The 16,980-nt window shown below is 36.0% G+C and overlaps 1 protein-coding gene across 5 annotated transcripts in view; it reads left to right on the top strand.

Moving 5' to 3' along the window:
- The window catches only part of LOC136769284 (RNA-binding Raly-like protein), a 220,562-nt gene that overhangs the window by 106,506 nt on the left and 97,076 nt on the right, over positions 1-16,980 (top strand). For 4 of the 5 annotated variants that reach the window (XM_066723298.1, XM_066723296.1, XM_066723299.1 and 1 more), the window contains exon 2: positions 2,352-2,626. The exons of the other annotated variant lie outside the window; for it this stretch is intronic. In XM_066723298.1, coding sequence (XP_066579395.1) covers positions 2,371-2,626 — 256 coding nt within the window. In that variant the 5' untranslated portion in view covers positions 2,352-2,370. The remainder of the gene's footprint in view (positions 1-2,351; positions 2,627-16,980) is intronic. 5 annotated transcript variants of the gene reach the window in all.

Raw genomic sequence — 16,980 nt, 5'->3', positions numbered from 1 at the left:
GAGCTCTCTACGGGTGTGTTGCTTCTACCAAAACGTGGGTGGTCTTGTTTTGATCAATGGACTGTCTGGTTCCAGAATATGTCATAATTGTCAATATTTTCTGAGATTTTGTATTACTACACTGACCAAGTATCCTCCCACCCCCTCATTTTGCGGGGGGGGGGGAAATGCAAGGGGGGTATATAAAAAAATCACATCAGAGAATGCTTCACATCGTTAGAATGCTGAGAGTCTCAGCTTTCATGGGATACCAAACACTTGGCAAACAACACAACAGTGAAGAGTACACATGGGATTGAAGAGAAGCACATGGATTTAGTGCCCTTTTAAGGGTACCAGAGGGGTTTGTCAGCTTAACGGGTTAAATGTTGTTAAACAAAATGATTTTTTATCTCCAATTGTTTATTTGTTCTATGCTTTCATTTCAGAGTACATTGAGACATTAAACTGCGTAAATGTCAATAAAAACTGGAAAAATGTAGGTGTTCTAAAACTTTTGACCGGTAGTGTATGTCAAACCTTTAATAGGACTGTTTGTATGGCAAGTCAAATAAGCATTTGGAGATATGTCAAAATGTATTTCAGATATATTTAGATGAATTGCAGATATCTCATTTAACTGTATTTACAAATATCAAATTAATTTAAAGATTTCAGAAGGTATCTCAAAATAACTTCCTATCTATTTCAAGATATCTGAAAGATATTTTAAAATGTCTTGAAATAAATTCCAGTTGCATAATTTGCAGATAACTGTTAATGTGATTGTCATAGTGTATATTTTCTCCACGTGGGATCTCAAATGAAAACAAGAGTATTCCAACTTTTTGAGAGTAACTTTATTCTCACTGTGTATTTATTTGATTGTTTTATGTCGGGATTATTGTTTGTGAAAAATTAATTATAACACCATGCCCTCTTTACCACTAAACTTGTTGATCAATATTTGATTGCCGTAATCCAATTAAAAATACATATATGTATACATCAGACTATTTATTTTGACCAAGAGCATTCAGCCTACAATTTAATTTTAATTCTAAGAAATTGTATTTTATACGGCATGAGACTCCCAAGTAACTCACCAAGTAAACACCTTTTTATATTCAGGCCCTATATTGCAGGAAGTGCTGTCTTGAATAGGGATTATGTCATATCTAACTGGTATTCTACTTGGAGTATCGCACAACTCTCCAACTGCAGTTTGGCCTGGGTGATTCTGAGTTGTTTAAGAATTCCTTGTCTTATATGGTGTATGGATTGATCTTGATTCATTTATTTATTTATTTGAGCCAATGCTTTTGGTAGTCACCATTCATCTGAGAAATCCTGGAAGGAAAAATAAATATTCAGTTCAATCCTCAGTGAACATGAAGACAACATATTGATCAAAGCATCTTCTGCTTTTACTAATAATAATATATTTCCCCTATTGTATCACACAGGCAATCCTTTATGTAAGTTATGAATTAAGCATGAGAGGAGAAGGCTCCAGATCTTAACTTTCAATCTGTAACTGGGCAGATGCTGGGAAGGTATGCATCCTTCTCTGAGATGTTCTAATAATGGTTTACAAACCTGCATGCTGGTGACTATAGGGTAATGTTTCTTGCTACCATTATTATAAATGGCACACAGGTTTAGGTCAAGGTAAGGTTGATTTAAAGTACCGCTGTTGAAGTCAAAGATGAATTATGCCTCCATTATTCACCTGCGGCAGTCAGGAGGCAATCTGTTGTAGTGGTGGCTACACACAAATTGTATATTCCTGGAATGTGAAGCAAATATAAGACTCTTCCCAACGCTTCCCAACGCTGGAACTACCACACTTAATGCAATCAGTTATACATACCATGGAATGATGTCTGGAACAATCAGTATTTAAAGCAACTCAAGTCATACATCCCTCAAAATGATTTGTTCTGCCTCATTCTGATTATGTTGATTTGTTTTTCTGTGGCACAAACTAAAGGCATTTTATCCAATCAGCCTGCCATGGCAGTAAATGGTTCGCATTTGAATTACTGCCCTTGAAATCAAGAGAGAAAACTAAAATCCTTGACTAGTTTGAAGGTGGATGTGTTGCATATAAGTTTCAACATACCGTACACTTTAAAAAAAAAAAAAAAAATGCCAATTACCTGCAAAAATATATAACTAAAATAGGGGTCACAAAATTCCATACATCTCTGGAAAGGATAGAGGATTTAGACTATTTGTTTCATCTATTTAATTTGATTTCTTTTTGTACAAATTCTAGCTAGGTTAGTTTACCTTTTAGCAGATCCAATTAGATATCTCACTTATAATCTTTAGTCAATATTGATTTTTTGTTTTCTTCTTTTTCTCAGGAAAGGATTTGAAAAAAGAATGACTGGCAAGAGTCAGACGAGTAATGTCACCAACAAGAATGACCCCCGGTCCATCAACTCCAGAGTGTTCATCGGAAATCTCAACACAGCCATTGTCAAAAAAGCAGACATAGAAGTCATCTTTGCCAAGTATGGAAAAATAGTGGGCTGCTCGGTGCACAAAGGATATGCTTTTGTCCAGTACATGAGTGAGAGGAATGCTCGAGCTGCCGTGGCCGGGGAAAATGCCAGAATCATCGCCGGCCAGCCGCTTGGTGAGTGAGCGGGTTTTACTTCCTCCTTGGAAACTCTGTGTTTGAATACACAGTCGTTTTTTGCTCATGGATTGGACACAATACTTTAGGCTAATGCAAGTCACCATTCTGCCCATTGCATTAACAATTTTCCAAAGATCAGAGCCAGTAATGATATCCCCAGGATGGAAATTATGAACTTCAGAGAACTTCTACAACAGGTTTTTATTTTGTTTATTTTATTATTATTTTAATTGATTTAAGGTATAGTAGCACAAGTTCCACGTGTGACACATTTCCTGATGAAGTGCATATTGCAGTGGTGGAAAACCTCAGTCCTAAAGGATTGCAGTCTTGCTGATTGTGTAGGTCTTTTTACAAAGCCGAAACAATGGTTATTGGTGCTATGTAGCAAATCGATGGTTCAACTACGTTCGTTGAGGAAGAACCAGCAACCGAAGACACTGTGACCCTACCGGTAGCATTGCATACGACCGCATTTGATTGTATCAGGTGAAAATTGTGCCAAATTGAATCATATTTAGATGAAGACACATGACTAAATATCAATTCATTAATATTAATTAATTGTATTAATTCAATCTTAATTGTATGCTTCAGTTTCCCCTTTTCCCACGTTCCCACAATTATTGCATTGCATGTCATAAAGAGAGATTGTTCCTGGTTTTGTTTCCAAGTTATAGAATTGCTTGCTCTTGCAGACTTGTATTGATTGTCTGTAACGTACACTGAGCATCAGCCACTGGCATCCACATGCATCCACTACTACAGGACGATGGAAGAAAAACTAATTTAGATCAATTCAAATGTTTCTTTTATTGCTCCAGAAATTGACAATACTGATGTAGGGGCTTAGTTCACCAGGGAAACTAAATACTACCTCATTGCTTAAGAGTCTGGTCTGTTGCAGGGGTTTCGTTCCTACGGGGGCAGGGCTACAGTCATCCATCAGCAAAGACTGAATTCAAACCTTGGATTTCCAGGCCGGATGACTCATCCCTGTGGGCCAGGAGAAGACTCTAAATTTTCTATTTCACACTGTAATGATAATGTATGAATTGTATTACATACAGTATTGGGACAACAGGCAAATACCAAAATACACATTGTATTTAACAGGGCTTACCCCTACCCTCAGCCTTAATGACTGCCGCAGTAATTTTGATAGATGGACAGAGGAATACTCTGCATGTCCATCCACAGTGCAGTTACTAGTGCAGTGGCAGAATCTGTCCTCTTTTCATGTGTCTTACTGATCTGGTGTACTGTGGAGTTCAGGTAATGACTCTGAGCAGGAAATGTAATGCCTTGGACAATATTCTTTGTGATATAAATGCTGGCAGAATATCATTGTGCATACTATTATAGTACTTACTTGCAGTAATGTTGCCTTTTACTGGTGGAAGGAGTCTTGTCCTATTACTTCTGGCAAACAGCGAATCACTTTAAAACAAGCCTGCTAGCTTACCTTTCAAATACATTTCAAGTTTGTTCAAATCAAAACATATGATACAATCATAATTTCCATTTGCATCATTCATAACAGCTTCACAGCTTGCCTAATAAAAAAATCAAGATGAATAGTTAAATATTTAGCCTATATTTAATAAACTGTTTATTTGTTCCTGACATTCTGTCGATTAGATTTACATACATAATAGCATCAAAAATCCTCACAAAAAGGGTTTAGTGATATACTTATTGATCAGGGAATACATATTTCGGTAGCACTTTATAATAAGGTGCTGTGATTCCTCATGAAATATTATGTGAATACCAGAGGAGTAACACATCAATACATCATGACCATCATCTGAGTTCTGATGTTGAGCACATGAACCTTGACCCTGTTATACATATGATTAACATCAGAACTCAGGGGAAGTGCATGTTTATCCTGTGGTATTCATATATTAATGAGGAATCACAGCACCTTATTATAAAGTGCAACCCATATCTCTGAGATATGAAAGTTAAATTTGGCTTGACAAGTCTGTCCACTAAAAATGGTTCACTGGGAAAAAGGTTTAGCTGTTGTAGTAGACTCACTATCAGCATCCAAACAATGCACATAGCAATATAAAGGACAAATAGGATACCCGGATACATTACTAAAAGCACAGCCCAACTTAAAGGACGTTTTGCTGAAACTGAATAATACTGGAATACCTCACGCACATAATAGAAAAGACAGATGACTCAGAGGACAGTGTTGGATTATGATTGGCGTGTCTGTCCCAGCGGATATATTTGTTCCAAAATGATGCAAAAACTGAGTTACATATAAAAAATTAAAAAAAAAAACAGTGGAAAAATATGTTAATACCAGTGAAGTTAAAATGTCCTTCAGTGTCATTCTGTGAAAAATATTTTAATAACATCCAGATCTATTATGTGTAATACATGGCCAAGATTAGTTTAATGACCAGAATGGGACATTCAGCCCTTCACAACTCACCCAATCCATTAATCGAAGTGATTTTATGTCTTTGAAGCTGAAGTTGTGAAGTTGAGAGAAGCTGAACAAATATTTGTGTTTATGACATGAATGTGACAATAAGAAATCCTGGACTGGGTTCTAGTCATTCAAGTTATAAATGCAGAGGCAGTGTGTGAAATATACCAAATTCTTTCTAGTTGTTATCATCTAAATTGCTAAAACTTCTTTTTTTGTAGCTTGTTTACTGTAGCTAAAAATAGAAAGGAATGACTGCCAGGACTGAGATTTGTAATGTTAGGAAAACCTAATGTTAAAATCCTTTTAAGACTACAAAAAAAATCTGATTATATTTTTCTCGTTAACTTTGATCAATTTACCTTGGGGTGACCTGGAAAAAAGGGACAGAACAGTGGGTATAATGGCAAATGCATAATTTGATTTTTTTTTTTTCTTGTTTGTTGTTATTGTTTTGTCATTGCTGTTTTTTATATATATATTTCAAAATGTAAATAGCTTAATTCTGTTGAACACACGCACACGTGCACACACACATATATACACACACACACACACAAACACACACACACATATATATATATGTATATATATATGTATATGTATATATATATACGTATATATATATATACATATACATATATATATATATATACATATATATATATACGTATATATATATATATATACGTATATATATATACGTATACATATATATATATATATATACGTATATATATATACGTATACATATATATATATATACGTATATATATATACGTATACATATATATATTTACGTATACATATATATACATATATATATACATATACATATATATATACATATATACATATATATATATATATATATATACATAAACAATATTTTGGATGTATTGGGTGCCAATGCTGTAAATATCCAATATATCCAATGGTTCAGACTCTGTTGATTAATTTCCATTGACACACCATCAGCCATATTGAAATGTATTATTATTGTTTACTTTGATGTAGGCCTACTGCTCATTTTTAGATTGTGTTTCTGTCATTGCTGCACATTCCTGTTACCTTTCTAGAGTGTTTTCATAGAAATCAAATAACATCCAAAAGAAAATGTATACCGGGAGTCACAAAGACTGAAATGTATCTCATCTCTCCCAGTCAGTAATCCCTGATGAGTGCTGTTAATGGGAAGCATGCTTTCACTGACAAGAAAGCGCATCTCTGCTGCAGGTGTGTCCAAGTGAGTTACTAAAATAGTGTGAAAACCGTCTGTTAGCACCTGCCAAAAATAGTCCAATTTGAACAAGAGCGTAGTAGGTGCATTTGTAAGCCCCACACGTTGCCTGTGATGTTGTCCAATCATTCATCGTAAGCACACTGAACACCGCAGCTTAGTGTAGGGCTCTCAATCTCAATTCCTTGAGGGCCACTGGGTCTTCTGTTGTTTGTTTTAACTGAAATTCTCAATCTCCTAATTAATCTGATTCAGTTCTCAACAAGAGAACATTTCTTCCAGGTCTTTTCGAGTGTATAGCTTCAATTATATTGTCATAGAATAGCACCTATGAAACATGTTGAATTCTGAAGAGAAATGTTGCATTCATCCAGTTAAACATTATTAAAGGACTGCTGTTTAGTACATTTAGGGCTTCAACACTTTAGTGAAGAAAAAACAACAACAACTGTTAATGAAGATTAAATAATGCATTATTCATTCATAAATGATAATGCATTCAACACGGCATGCTTTGCATATGAAAAACAAACTCATCTCATTACTGATTTGAATGTTTCAGGGCTGATCAATCCATAACTATTAGCTAATATATTTTAGCAACTGCTGTCATATTTTAATTAATAAACTATGTATATATTTTATGGCAAGTTCATACTAACAGTGATAAATAACTATTTTTTCATGATTTGTATTTAGTTACAAATAATTTGGTGAGCAACTAAACATGTTTAGGTAAAATCGTGCAACAGTTATAGGATTAATATAAATCATTATGATACATTAATGCATGAGAAATTAACTTTGAACATTTTATTAATCATTATCGAACAATACATCCTCTTTATCACATTATGTTAATAACAACAGAAAATGTATATACAGTGAGGGAAAAAAGTATTTGATCCCCTGCTGATTTTGTACGTTTGCCCACTGACAAAGAAATGATCAGTCTATAATTTTAATGGTAGGTGTATTTTAACAGTGAGAGACAGAATAACAACAAAAAAATCCATAAAAACGCATTTCAAAAAAGTTATACATTGATTTGCGTGTTAATGAGGGAAATAAGTATTTGATCCCCTATCAATCAGCAAGATTTCTGGCTCCCAGGTGTCTTTTATACAGGTAACGAGCTGAGATTAGGAGCTCTCTCTTAAAGGGAGTGCTCCTAATCTCAGCTCGTTACCTGTATAAAAGACACCTGTCCACAGAAGCAAGCAATCAATCAGATTCCAAACTCTCCACCATGGCCAAGACCAAAGAGCTGTCCAAGGATGTCAGGGACAAGATTGTAGACCTACACAAGGCTGGAATGGGCTACAAGACCATCGCCAAGCAGCTTGGTGAGAAGGTGACAACAGTTGGTGCAATTATTTGCAAATGGAAGAAACACAAAATAACTGTCAGTCTCCCTCGGTCTGGGGCTCCATGCAAGATCTCACCTCGTGGAGTTTCAATGATCATGAGAACGGTGAGGAATCAGCCCAGAACTACACGGGAGGATCTTGTTAATGATCTCAAGGCAGCTGGGACCATAATCACCAAGAAAACAATTGGTAACACACTACGCCGTGAAGGACTGAAATCCTGCAGCACTCGCAAGGCCCCCCTGCTCAAGAAAGCACATGTACAGGCCCGTCTGAAGTTTGCCAATGAACATCTGAATGATTCAGAGGAGAACTGGGTGAAAGTGTTGTGGTCAGATGAGACCAAAATCGAGCTCTTTGGCATCAACTCAACTCGCCGTGTTTGGAGGAGGAGGAATGACCCCAAGAACACCATCCCCACCGTCAAACATGGGGGTGGAAACATTATGCTTTGGGGGTGTTTTTCTGCTAAGGGGACAGGACAACTGCACCGCATCAAAGGGACGATGGACGGGGCCATGTACCGTCAAATCTTGGGTGAGAACCTCCTTCCCTCAGCCAGGGCATTGAAAATGGGTCGTGGATGGGTATTCCAGCATGACAATGACCCAAAACACACAGTCAAGGCAACAAAGGAGTGGCTCACGAAGAAGCACATTAAGGTCCTGGAGTGGCCTAGCCAGTCTCCAGACCTTAATCCCATAGAAAATCTGTGGAGGGAGCTGAAGGTTCGAGTTGCCAAACGTCAGCCTCGAAACCTTAATGACTTGGAGAGGATCTGCAAAGAGGAGTGGGACAAAATCCCTCCTGAGATGTGTGCAAACCTGGTGGCCAACTACAAGAAACGTCTGACCTCTGTGATTGCCAGCAAGGGTTTTGCCACCAAGTACTAAGTCGAAGGGGTCAAATACTTATTTCCCTCATTAACATGCAAATCAATGTATAACTTTTTTGAAATGCGTTTTTCTGGATTTTGTTGTTGTTATTCTGTCTCTCACTGTTAAAATACACCTGCCATTAAAATTATAGACTGATCATTTCTTTGTCAGTGGGCAAACGTACAAAATCAGCAGGGGATCAAATACTTTTTTCCCTCACTGTATGTGTAAAATACACTGGAAATGTATTGTTTAATCTGATAAAAAAAAATTGATTTGTCACCTTTTAAACTTTACCAGTGTTGCAATATATTCTACAATAAGGATCATATAAAAGGGAAATAACTAAGGCTGCGATTAAATCAAACCTATGACTCACCCGCTAATAGAAAACTACAGAACTGTACTCAGTTGCATCTTCATTTTTAGTTAGATGGCACTTTCGTGTAATCATAAATATAACCGCTATGATGTACAGGTTTTTAGTTTGCTATTAGTGGGTGGGTCAAAGTTTTGATTTAATCCAGCCCTAAATATATTTTTAGCATAAGGTTAACTCATGAGGATTTTTTTTTATCAAACCACAGCATGGAGATTAATATAAGGTGTAAACAATCACAAAAAATACTACTTACAATACCCATGGATTAATTTGATGCATAATAAAATTTACATTAAATACTTTAGGAACAACAAGTTGCATGACACTAACTAACTTAACTTACAATTTGTAAGTCACAAGAAGATGAATGTGTTTTGTCATAAACCTAAAAGACAGCCTAGGGACCCTGATATTTTTAAAAAGTCAGATATCATAGGTTTTGCTTTAGGATTATTCACACGACGTGGAGATCTGGCAGTTTTAATAGAATGCATGCATCTGAAGATGTAATCAGGATTTTGTCTGCTGTGGTCTGATAACTATGGCTTACCCACTGGAGTCACTGTGGATATCTCAGAGGTCTTAAAGATATTGAATATTAATTTGCACATATGTCCATAGAGATCTATTAATATTACATACCTGAAGTAAAATGAAAAACAGCAAGGACAGCGTTTTATGTGAACTTGACCCAGATACAATACTCATTAACCTGGGCAGCAATAGTAATGTGTCACATTATTTAAAGTAATTTTTCAGAACGGTTCAAACAAACATCCTTATTCAGTAAAGTGGAAAGAACAAAAATAGCAGGGCAATAAACTTGCTAGTGTTGCACAACCACACACACACACGCACATATATCATCAGCAGCAGCCTTTGTTGATCCTTCACTTGACCAAGGCCTCCCCAAAATGTTTCCACTTGCTTTGATCTACAGCTTCTCTCTTCCATGTCACACCTGCAACGTTTATTATTTAATCTCCCCATCTTTAATGTGGTCTTCTTCGAAGTCCCTTTGATCTTTTAGGATCCAATTCTATAGCTTCTGTTGTCCATCTTTGATCTGTTCTTCTTGCAATTTGTCCGGACCGTTGCCGTTTGAACTTTTTCACTCTTTCAATGATGTCACATGCGTTTGTTTGTTCTTGGATCCATTCATTTGTTTTTTTTTTCTCTTCTTGTTATTCCAAGGATACATCTTTCCATGCTTTGTTGTGTTGTTTCTGGTATCTGGTATCAGTTTTGTGTTTAGTGACCAGGGTTGGGATTAAATCAAATATAAATATAACCGCTATAATGTACAGGCTTGTAGTTTTCTATTAGCAGGTGGATCAAAGTTTTGATTTAATCCGGCCCCAGGTTTCAGAGCCATAAATGAGCACTGATAGTATATACTTTTCTCTTTAGGCAAATTGGAAGATTTCCTTTCAATAGCGTGCCAATTCTTCCAAATATACTCCCATTCTCACTATTCATTTGATTCTTCTGTAAGATCTCCATTTGCGTTGATTTGTAGACATACCTTTTGACTTAAATTCTACTCAGTTTAACAAAGCTGTTGAACATGACTGGTTTTATTGAAGTTCATTTTTAGTCTGGTTGTCTTACTTCCATCCATGAGTACTTGAATTTTAAACTGCATACCATCAGGAGTTTTTGTTTCTTAATTTATATGTCTTCCTAGTGCAAATTCCCCAGTTTTCTTATATGTATGTATGTATGTATGTATGTATGTATGTATGTATATATGCATGTATGTATTGCATAGTTTACATAAAATACATGCATATTGATGAAAAGGAAACAAGATGAGAAGATGGTTTTCTGAAATAGAATTCTAGAAATAGACGGAATGTGGTATAATAAATTCCTTGATAATCTTTCTTGCACAAAAATACTAATTATAAATTTAACAAATGCATATTCCATACTTAATTAGCACAGCAGTTTTAAATTCAAATTCACATTTTACTGCTGGAAAAAAGAACATTGTTGACATGCTCCAAATCATAGCATTCCTCAGTTAAATGAAAAAGAACTGACTGTGAGAATCCAAATAATTTACCGCACCACTGATTTTCTTATAGGGAAGGAGGGTTTCTGTGTGTTTGCCTGTAATGAATAAAGCATACTTTAAAATAATTAGGCTTTGGTATAGCATGGTTCATTGTGAATTCCCACATATATTTTCATAATAGCTATTATTATATGGGTAAGCAAGTCATAAAATAATTCACAGAATTCCTGGCAATTCCCTCTGCTTTGGGTATTTCTATTTCATATGCTTGGAAAGGCATCAGAAATATGTCAGATTTACATTTGGTGGTGTAGAAGCTTTTTGTAATAAAATCTTATGGGAGGCAAATCCAATATTTAGGAACATTGAGAGCTGTTTTGCATTGCTCAAGAAGTAAATACAAATGTAATCCCCAGGGGTTTTCTTCCAGCATTCCTATATCGTTAAATTTTCAGAATTAAACAGTGGCATTGGATTCTGGCAAACCAACTGACGTGCAAAGGGAACTGATTTTCCTGTTAGTTGCATTTCAATGTATATTTAGAGATAAACAAACATAATGTAACATTTATTGATTCCTAGACAAAACAAGTACACATTTGATGGCAATTGCAGTAGACAGAAACGTAGCAACCAGCTCTTTATTTCAATAAGTAATAGGCCAAATAAAATAAAATGTATATAAAACCTTGGTACACAATATAACTTATTTTCCTACATTCCACTCTATGGCACTCTGAAAATATACTTGAATGGGTAGATCCATAAAAGTTATGCTGAATTCTAAACAAGAGAAATGCATATATTGCATATCTTTCCATTTAAATAGTAAGTAGGCAAAAATAAAATTCTTTATACCTAAAACTTTGCTAAAAAAGTCATTTGTAACACACACACACACAAAACAATTAAAGTGCATCACAAATACATTGAAATTAAGTTAAGCCACATTTTATGAAAGATAATAGCATATATGATGTATCTATGCATTAAAATACATTTTAGGTATAATTTCTATATTTAATTCACTCTATGTCCTTTAAGTGAAGTGTACCATGGCGTTGTAGACTATTTAATGCAAAGTAGTAAATGCTATAATGAAAAAACAAAACATTCTTTCACTAGAAGTACATCCTTCTACAGGTACATACCATAATAAACACTTTCTTCCATGTAAACTAAGTTGAATGGCCAGCGGCAAGTTACATTGCCCCCTCTTGTACCCTGAGGCAAATGAAAACTAAAGCTGAGCCTTGGGATGGACTGCCAGCACTCCTGGAGCTGGACTTCCTTAGGCTGACACTCCTTTCCACTTAGCTGGTCAGAGACTGGCTGTAATAGTTCCCAAAGCTGGCCACTTTTCAGCAATTGCTGTGGCTCCCCAGGAGCTCCAAAAACTGTACATTAATGCATGGCTCCTTGATATTGTGCTATACAGACCAGGTGGTAACACTTTACAATAAGCCTCCCAGTTACAGTGTATTTACTTAGTAACTACATCTTCAGTTACTCATAAGAACAGTGTAACTATGTGTTATTACAATGTACTTAATGTGTAATAATGATTAACAATATATTTAAGTACACAATTGTCTGGTAAGGCAGCCCATTGTGAGGCTAACAGAGCTATATCAGGCATTGCCCATTTTTACACACTAAGTATTATTACAAGTAATAATGCATAGATGCACTGTACTTATGAGTAACTACAGATGTGATTACTGAGTACCTACTATGTAAATACACTCTAACTAGGGAGATTTATTGTAAAGCATTACCGAAGCAGTTTCTGTTTAAAGTGTACCTTCATTTTATTACATTCGGCCAGTGACACCCTGAAACATAATCTGATACATGCATATACGGTGTATATATGCACTTCAATAAGAAGTGAGTGGGTAAAATAAAATATGTTTTATATATAACCTTACTACAAAATGTGATGTAATTCTAAACTTACCTTTAAGGGGCCAGAGCATATGAAACTATTCAGAAAAAAAAAAAAATCCTTCTGAAAACAAAAACACCACAATATACATTAACATTAACATATTTTTACGGACATATTGTTTAATTGCATGTCTGTTTGTCTTGTTTTGAATTGCAGTTTAAAAATGTGTGTTAAACATGTATGATCATAATGTTAATTTTAAGAGTCCATCATACAATTTGAGAACCATTTATGAAACTATGTATTATGAAAATAAAACCGAAGAGGTGTATGAATTATCCTCAGATCTATACACACATTGTGGATTCTGTGTCTGGCATTTGAATACACCACTCATTTTACCAAGTACATGCTAAGCAGGAAAGATATATTCCATTACAAATATGCAGGGAATAATATTCTGCTGTTTGAGTGTTTCCTGTATGTTTCAACTGAACTGTTAATGGACTTTTCCACACATTTACATCACGAGTATCCTTTACACTGAGTGTTATTTCCACACTCTATGAGCTGATCTAATTGCTGTAGTCTTCTTGCTATGTTACTTGTTGGTAAAGTAAATTAAACAAAACCAGTATTGGGGGTTCTGTGGCACTTTACACAATGGTATTACCGTGTTATGTCATGTAATCTAACATGGATTAATTATATTTCCCCTTACACATATTTCTGATGGAAACATACAACAGTCTGTTGTTATTATTAATAATATGTTTTAAAATAACGCTGATGTATCTGATTAAAGGGAGACATTCATTATAACTGATCAAGAATCATCCGACTTGACAGTTGCAGTTATATTTGGCCTGTCCTCTGCTGGGGATTTTTTTAGCTGTATGTATAATCGTCATGTTAATGATACTGCGCTATGAAAGATTCGCTGTATCCCTTTAGCACTGATAAAGGCAGCAGATCGGAGCGTGCTGATAAAAATGACAAAGGGCTGTGCTTGAGAATTGCTCTCACACAGCAGTGAACCAAGAGGAGCATGTTGGGGATGAACTAATGTCCATATCAAAGTAGAAAATAATGTAGGCAGTTTTATTTTATAACTTCTGGTCACTGTGTCTTTCTACAGTTGTAATTGAATGTTTTTGCCCAAAGGGGATTTTTTTTATTTTTTTATTGACAGAGTCTGTACAGCTTTCCCTTTGGAAATGCTGCAGAGAACTGTAACCATATTTTTTTTTATGTGTTTGGCAATAGGTGAGAAGAATATTGTCATAACATCTCTAGGCAATTCATAGCTGACAAAAGATACAGGACTTCACAATTTATGAAAATCATTTACTTTTAAGTGTTTGAAGTTGGTAATATGAATCATATTATAGAAAATATAGAAAAATGGCAGATAATTCACTTACACATTCCTACCAACACATGAAGACAGATCAATTAATCATTTTAGAAATTGCAATAGCTGTCCTTTAAGAAATAGTTTAACTTATTCTGAAGATTAGAACTGTCAGATTCAGAACTAGAGGACCATTAGTCCACTTCCCATCTTTACAAAGATAGTAACACATCGCCTTCAAGACCCCGAACTTCACCCAACCAAGAGAACAAGCAGGATTTAGAAGTGGATGTAACAAGATGGATTATATGCAAGTTGTACGAGAAGTATTGGAAAGATGCGGAGAATATGAGCGTCCTCTGTGCCTTGGGGGCTTTACTGACTATGAGAAAGCATTTGATTAATTATATACAAACTCAGCCATCAGGACCCTAAGAAATCAAAACATCGAGGAAGCCTATATATCTTTTATTTAATATATCTACGACAATGATAAATCAACAATCCAACACCATTAAGACACTGATCAATATTTGTAAAGGAGTAAGTCAAGGAGACACAATCTGTCCAAAACTCTTAAAAGCAACTCTTGAAGTGTTCAAGACTTTGGACTGGACAGAAAATATTGACAAAATATTGTCAAGTTAAACGGAGCTTACAATTTAAGATTTGTCAATGACATTGCCATATTTGGAAACACCTGAAGACCTGCAGATTCAATTTCAAGAATTCTCAGATGCAACCAAAAAAACTTAACTTAAAATGAACCTGAGTAGAACCAACGGATCAATGGATACTCAAAGAAGTCAATCATTATGTCTGCCTTGGACATCAAATTAGCACAGACAGAGATATTAAGGAAGAAATCAAAATAAGAGTAAAAATGGAATGGAGTGCATTTGGAAGAAACAGCATGGTGTTGAAAGGAAATCTACCCACTTGTCTGAAGAGAAGAGCATTTGATTAATGAATACTACCAGTGCTCACTTATGATGTGAAACCTGGCCACTTACAGAAACTGTGGACGACACAAAGGAGCATGGAAAGATATATGCTTGGAATAACAAGAAGAGACAGAAAAATAAATGAATGATTCTGAGAACAAACCCTTGCTATATTTTTAATTAAGGTAACATATTTAAAACATATTCAATTTTGATCTGAAATTGGTTCATGAAATATCCACAAACCTTTTTGTTGTTGATGATGTTAAAATTATGGTTATATATATATATATATATATATATATATATATATATATATATATATATATACACACACCAATCAGCCATAACATTATGACCACCTGCCTAATATTGTGTAGGTCCCCCTTTTGCCACCAAAACAGCCCTGACCCATCGAGGCATGGACTCCACTAGACCTCTGAAGGTGTGCTGTGGTATCTGGCACCAAGATGTTAGCAGCAGATCCTTTAAGTCCTGTAAGTTGCGAGGTGGGGCCTCCATGGATCGGACTTGTTTGTCCAGCACATCCCACAGATGCTCGATTCGATTGAGATCTGGGGAATTTGGAGGCCAAGTCAACACCTTGAACTCGTGATTCATCAGACCAGGCCACCTTCTTCCATTGCTCCGTGGTCCAGTTCTGATGCTCATGTGCCCATTTCGGCAGTGGACACAGGGGTCAGCATGGGCACCCTGACTGGTCTGCGGCTACGCAGCCCCATACGCAACAAACTGCGATGCACTGTGTGTTCTGACACCTTTCTATCAAAACCAGCATTCAATTTTTCAGCAATTTGAGCTACAGTAGCTCATCTGTTGGATCGGACCACACGGGCCAGCCTTCGCTCCGCACGTGCATCCATGAGCCTTGGCTGCCCCTGACCCTGTCGCCGGTTCACTGCTTTTCCTTCCTTGGACCACTTTTGATAGGTACTGACCACTGCAGACCGGGAACACCCCACAAGAGCTGCAGTTTTGGAGATGCTCTGACCCAGTCGTCTAGCCATCACAATTTGGCCCTTGTCAAAGTCGCTCAGATCCTTACGCTTGCCCATTTTTCCTGCTTCTAACACATCAACTTTGAGGACAAAATGTTCACTTGCTGCCTAATATATCCCACCCACTGACAGGTGCCATGATAACGAGATTATCAGTGTTATTCACTTCACCTGTCAGTGGTCATAATGTTATATGTATGTCTAAATCTTAATTATTATTTTCACTATCATGCCCCCAAGAGACTTCCATTGTTGGACTCTTTGAGCTGGTAAGGGTGTCCCCAGTGGCTTTATTTGCTGACTGGCATACGAATCTGTATTATCCTGCCTCATCATTGGCTATCTAATCAGTCAGTTATCCTCTGATATCAAGCACCCTACCCCATAAAGGATTCACCAAGGAGTACACACAAACCATGATGTCCTTGTTTTGTTGTTTCAGGTTCATATGCTGGTTGTTGTGTTTTATAATTATATCAATTAAAGTATTATTGTTCACAGTATAGATATAGAAATATACGAAGGAAGAAAGACAAATCATTACATTTTGCCCAGTTGTATTTCAAAAATTGTGAAAAGACTCACATGTCCTTTAAATAAATGTAAATTATTGTGTTTGGACTTGCTGAAAAAAAACTTCTGTTAAGATCTGCTCTTTTAAAAGAAAGCAAAAGAAAACAACAACAAAAAAGACTTCAGAAACAGACTTCAAAACTGACAATTGCTTTTTCTCCTGGTGGAAATACTTGGTGTCTCGCTGCTTGCAGGTTGAATTCTGATGCAGACGCAGAGCTCAAGTGT

This window comes from Amia ocellicauda, chromosome 2 (genome assembly GCF_036373705.1).
Source record: "Amia ocellicauda isolate fAmiCal2 chromosome 2, fAmiCal2.hap1, whole genome shotgun sequence".
Lineage (NCBI taxonomy): Eukaryota > Metazoa > Chordata > Actinopteri > Amiiformes > Amiidae > Amia > Amia ocellicauda.
Note: the sequence above shows the minus strand (reverse complement) of the source record. Positions and strands in the feature narration are given on the sequence as shown.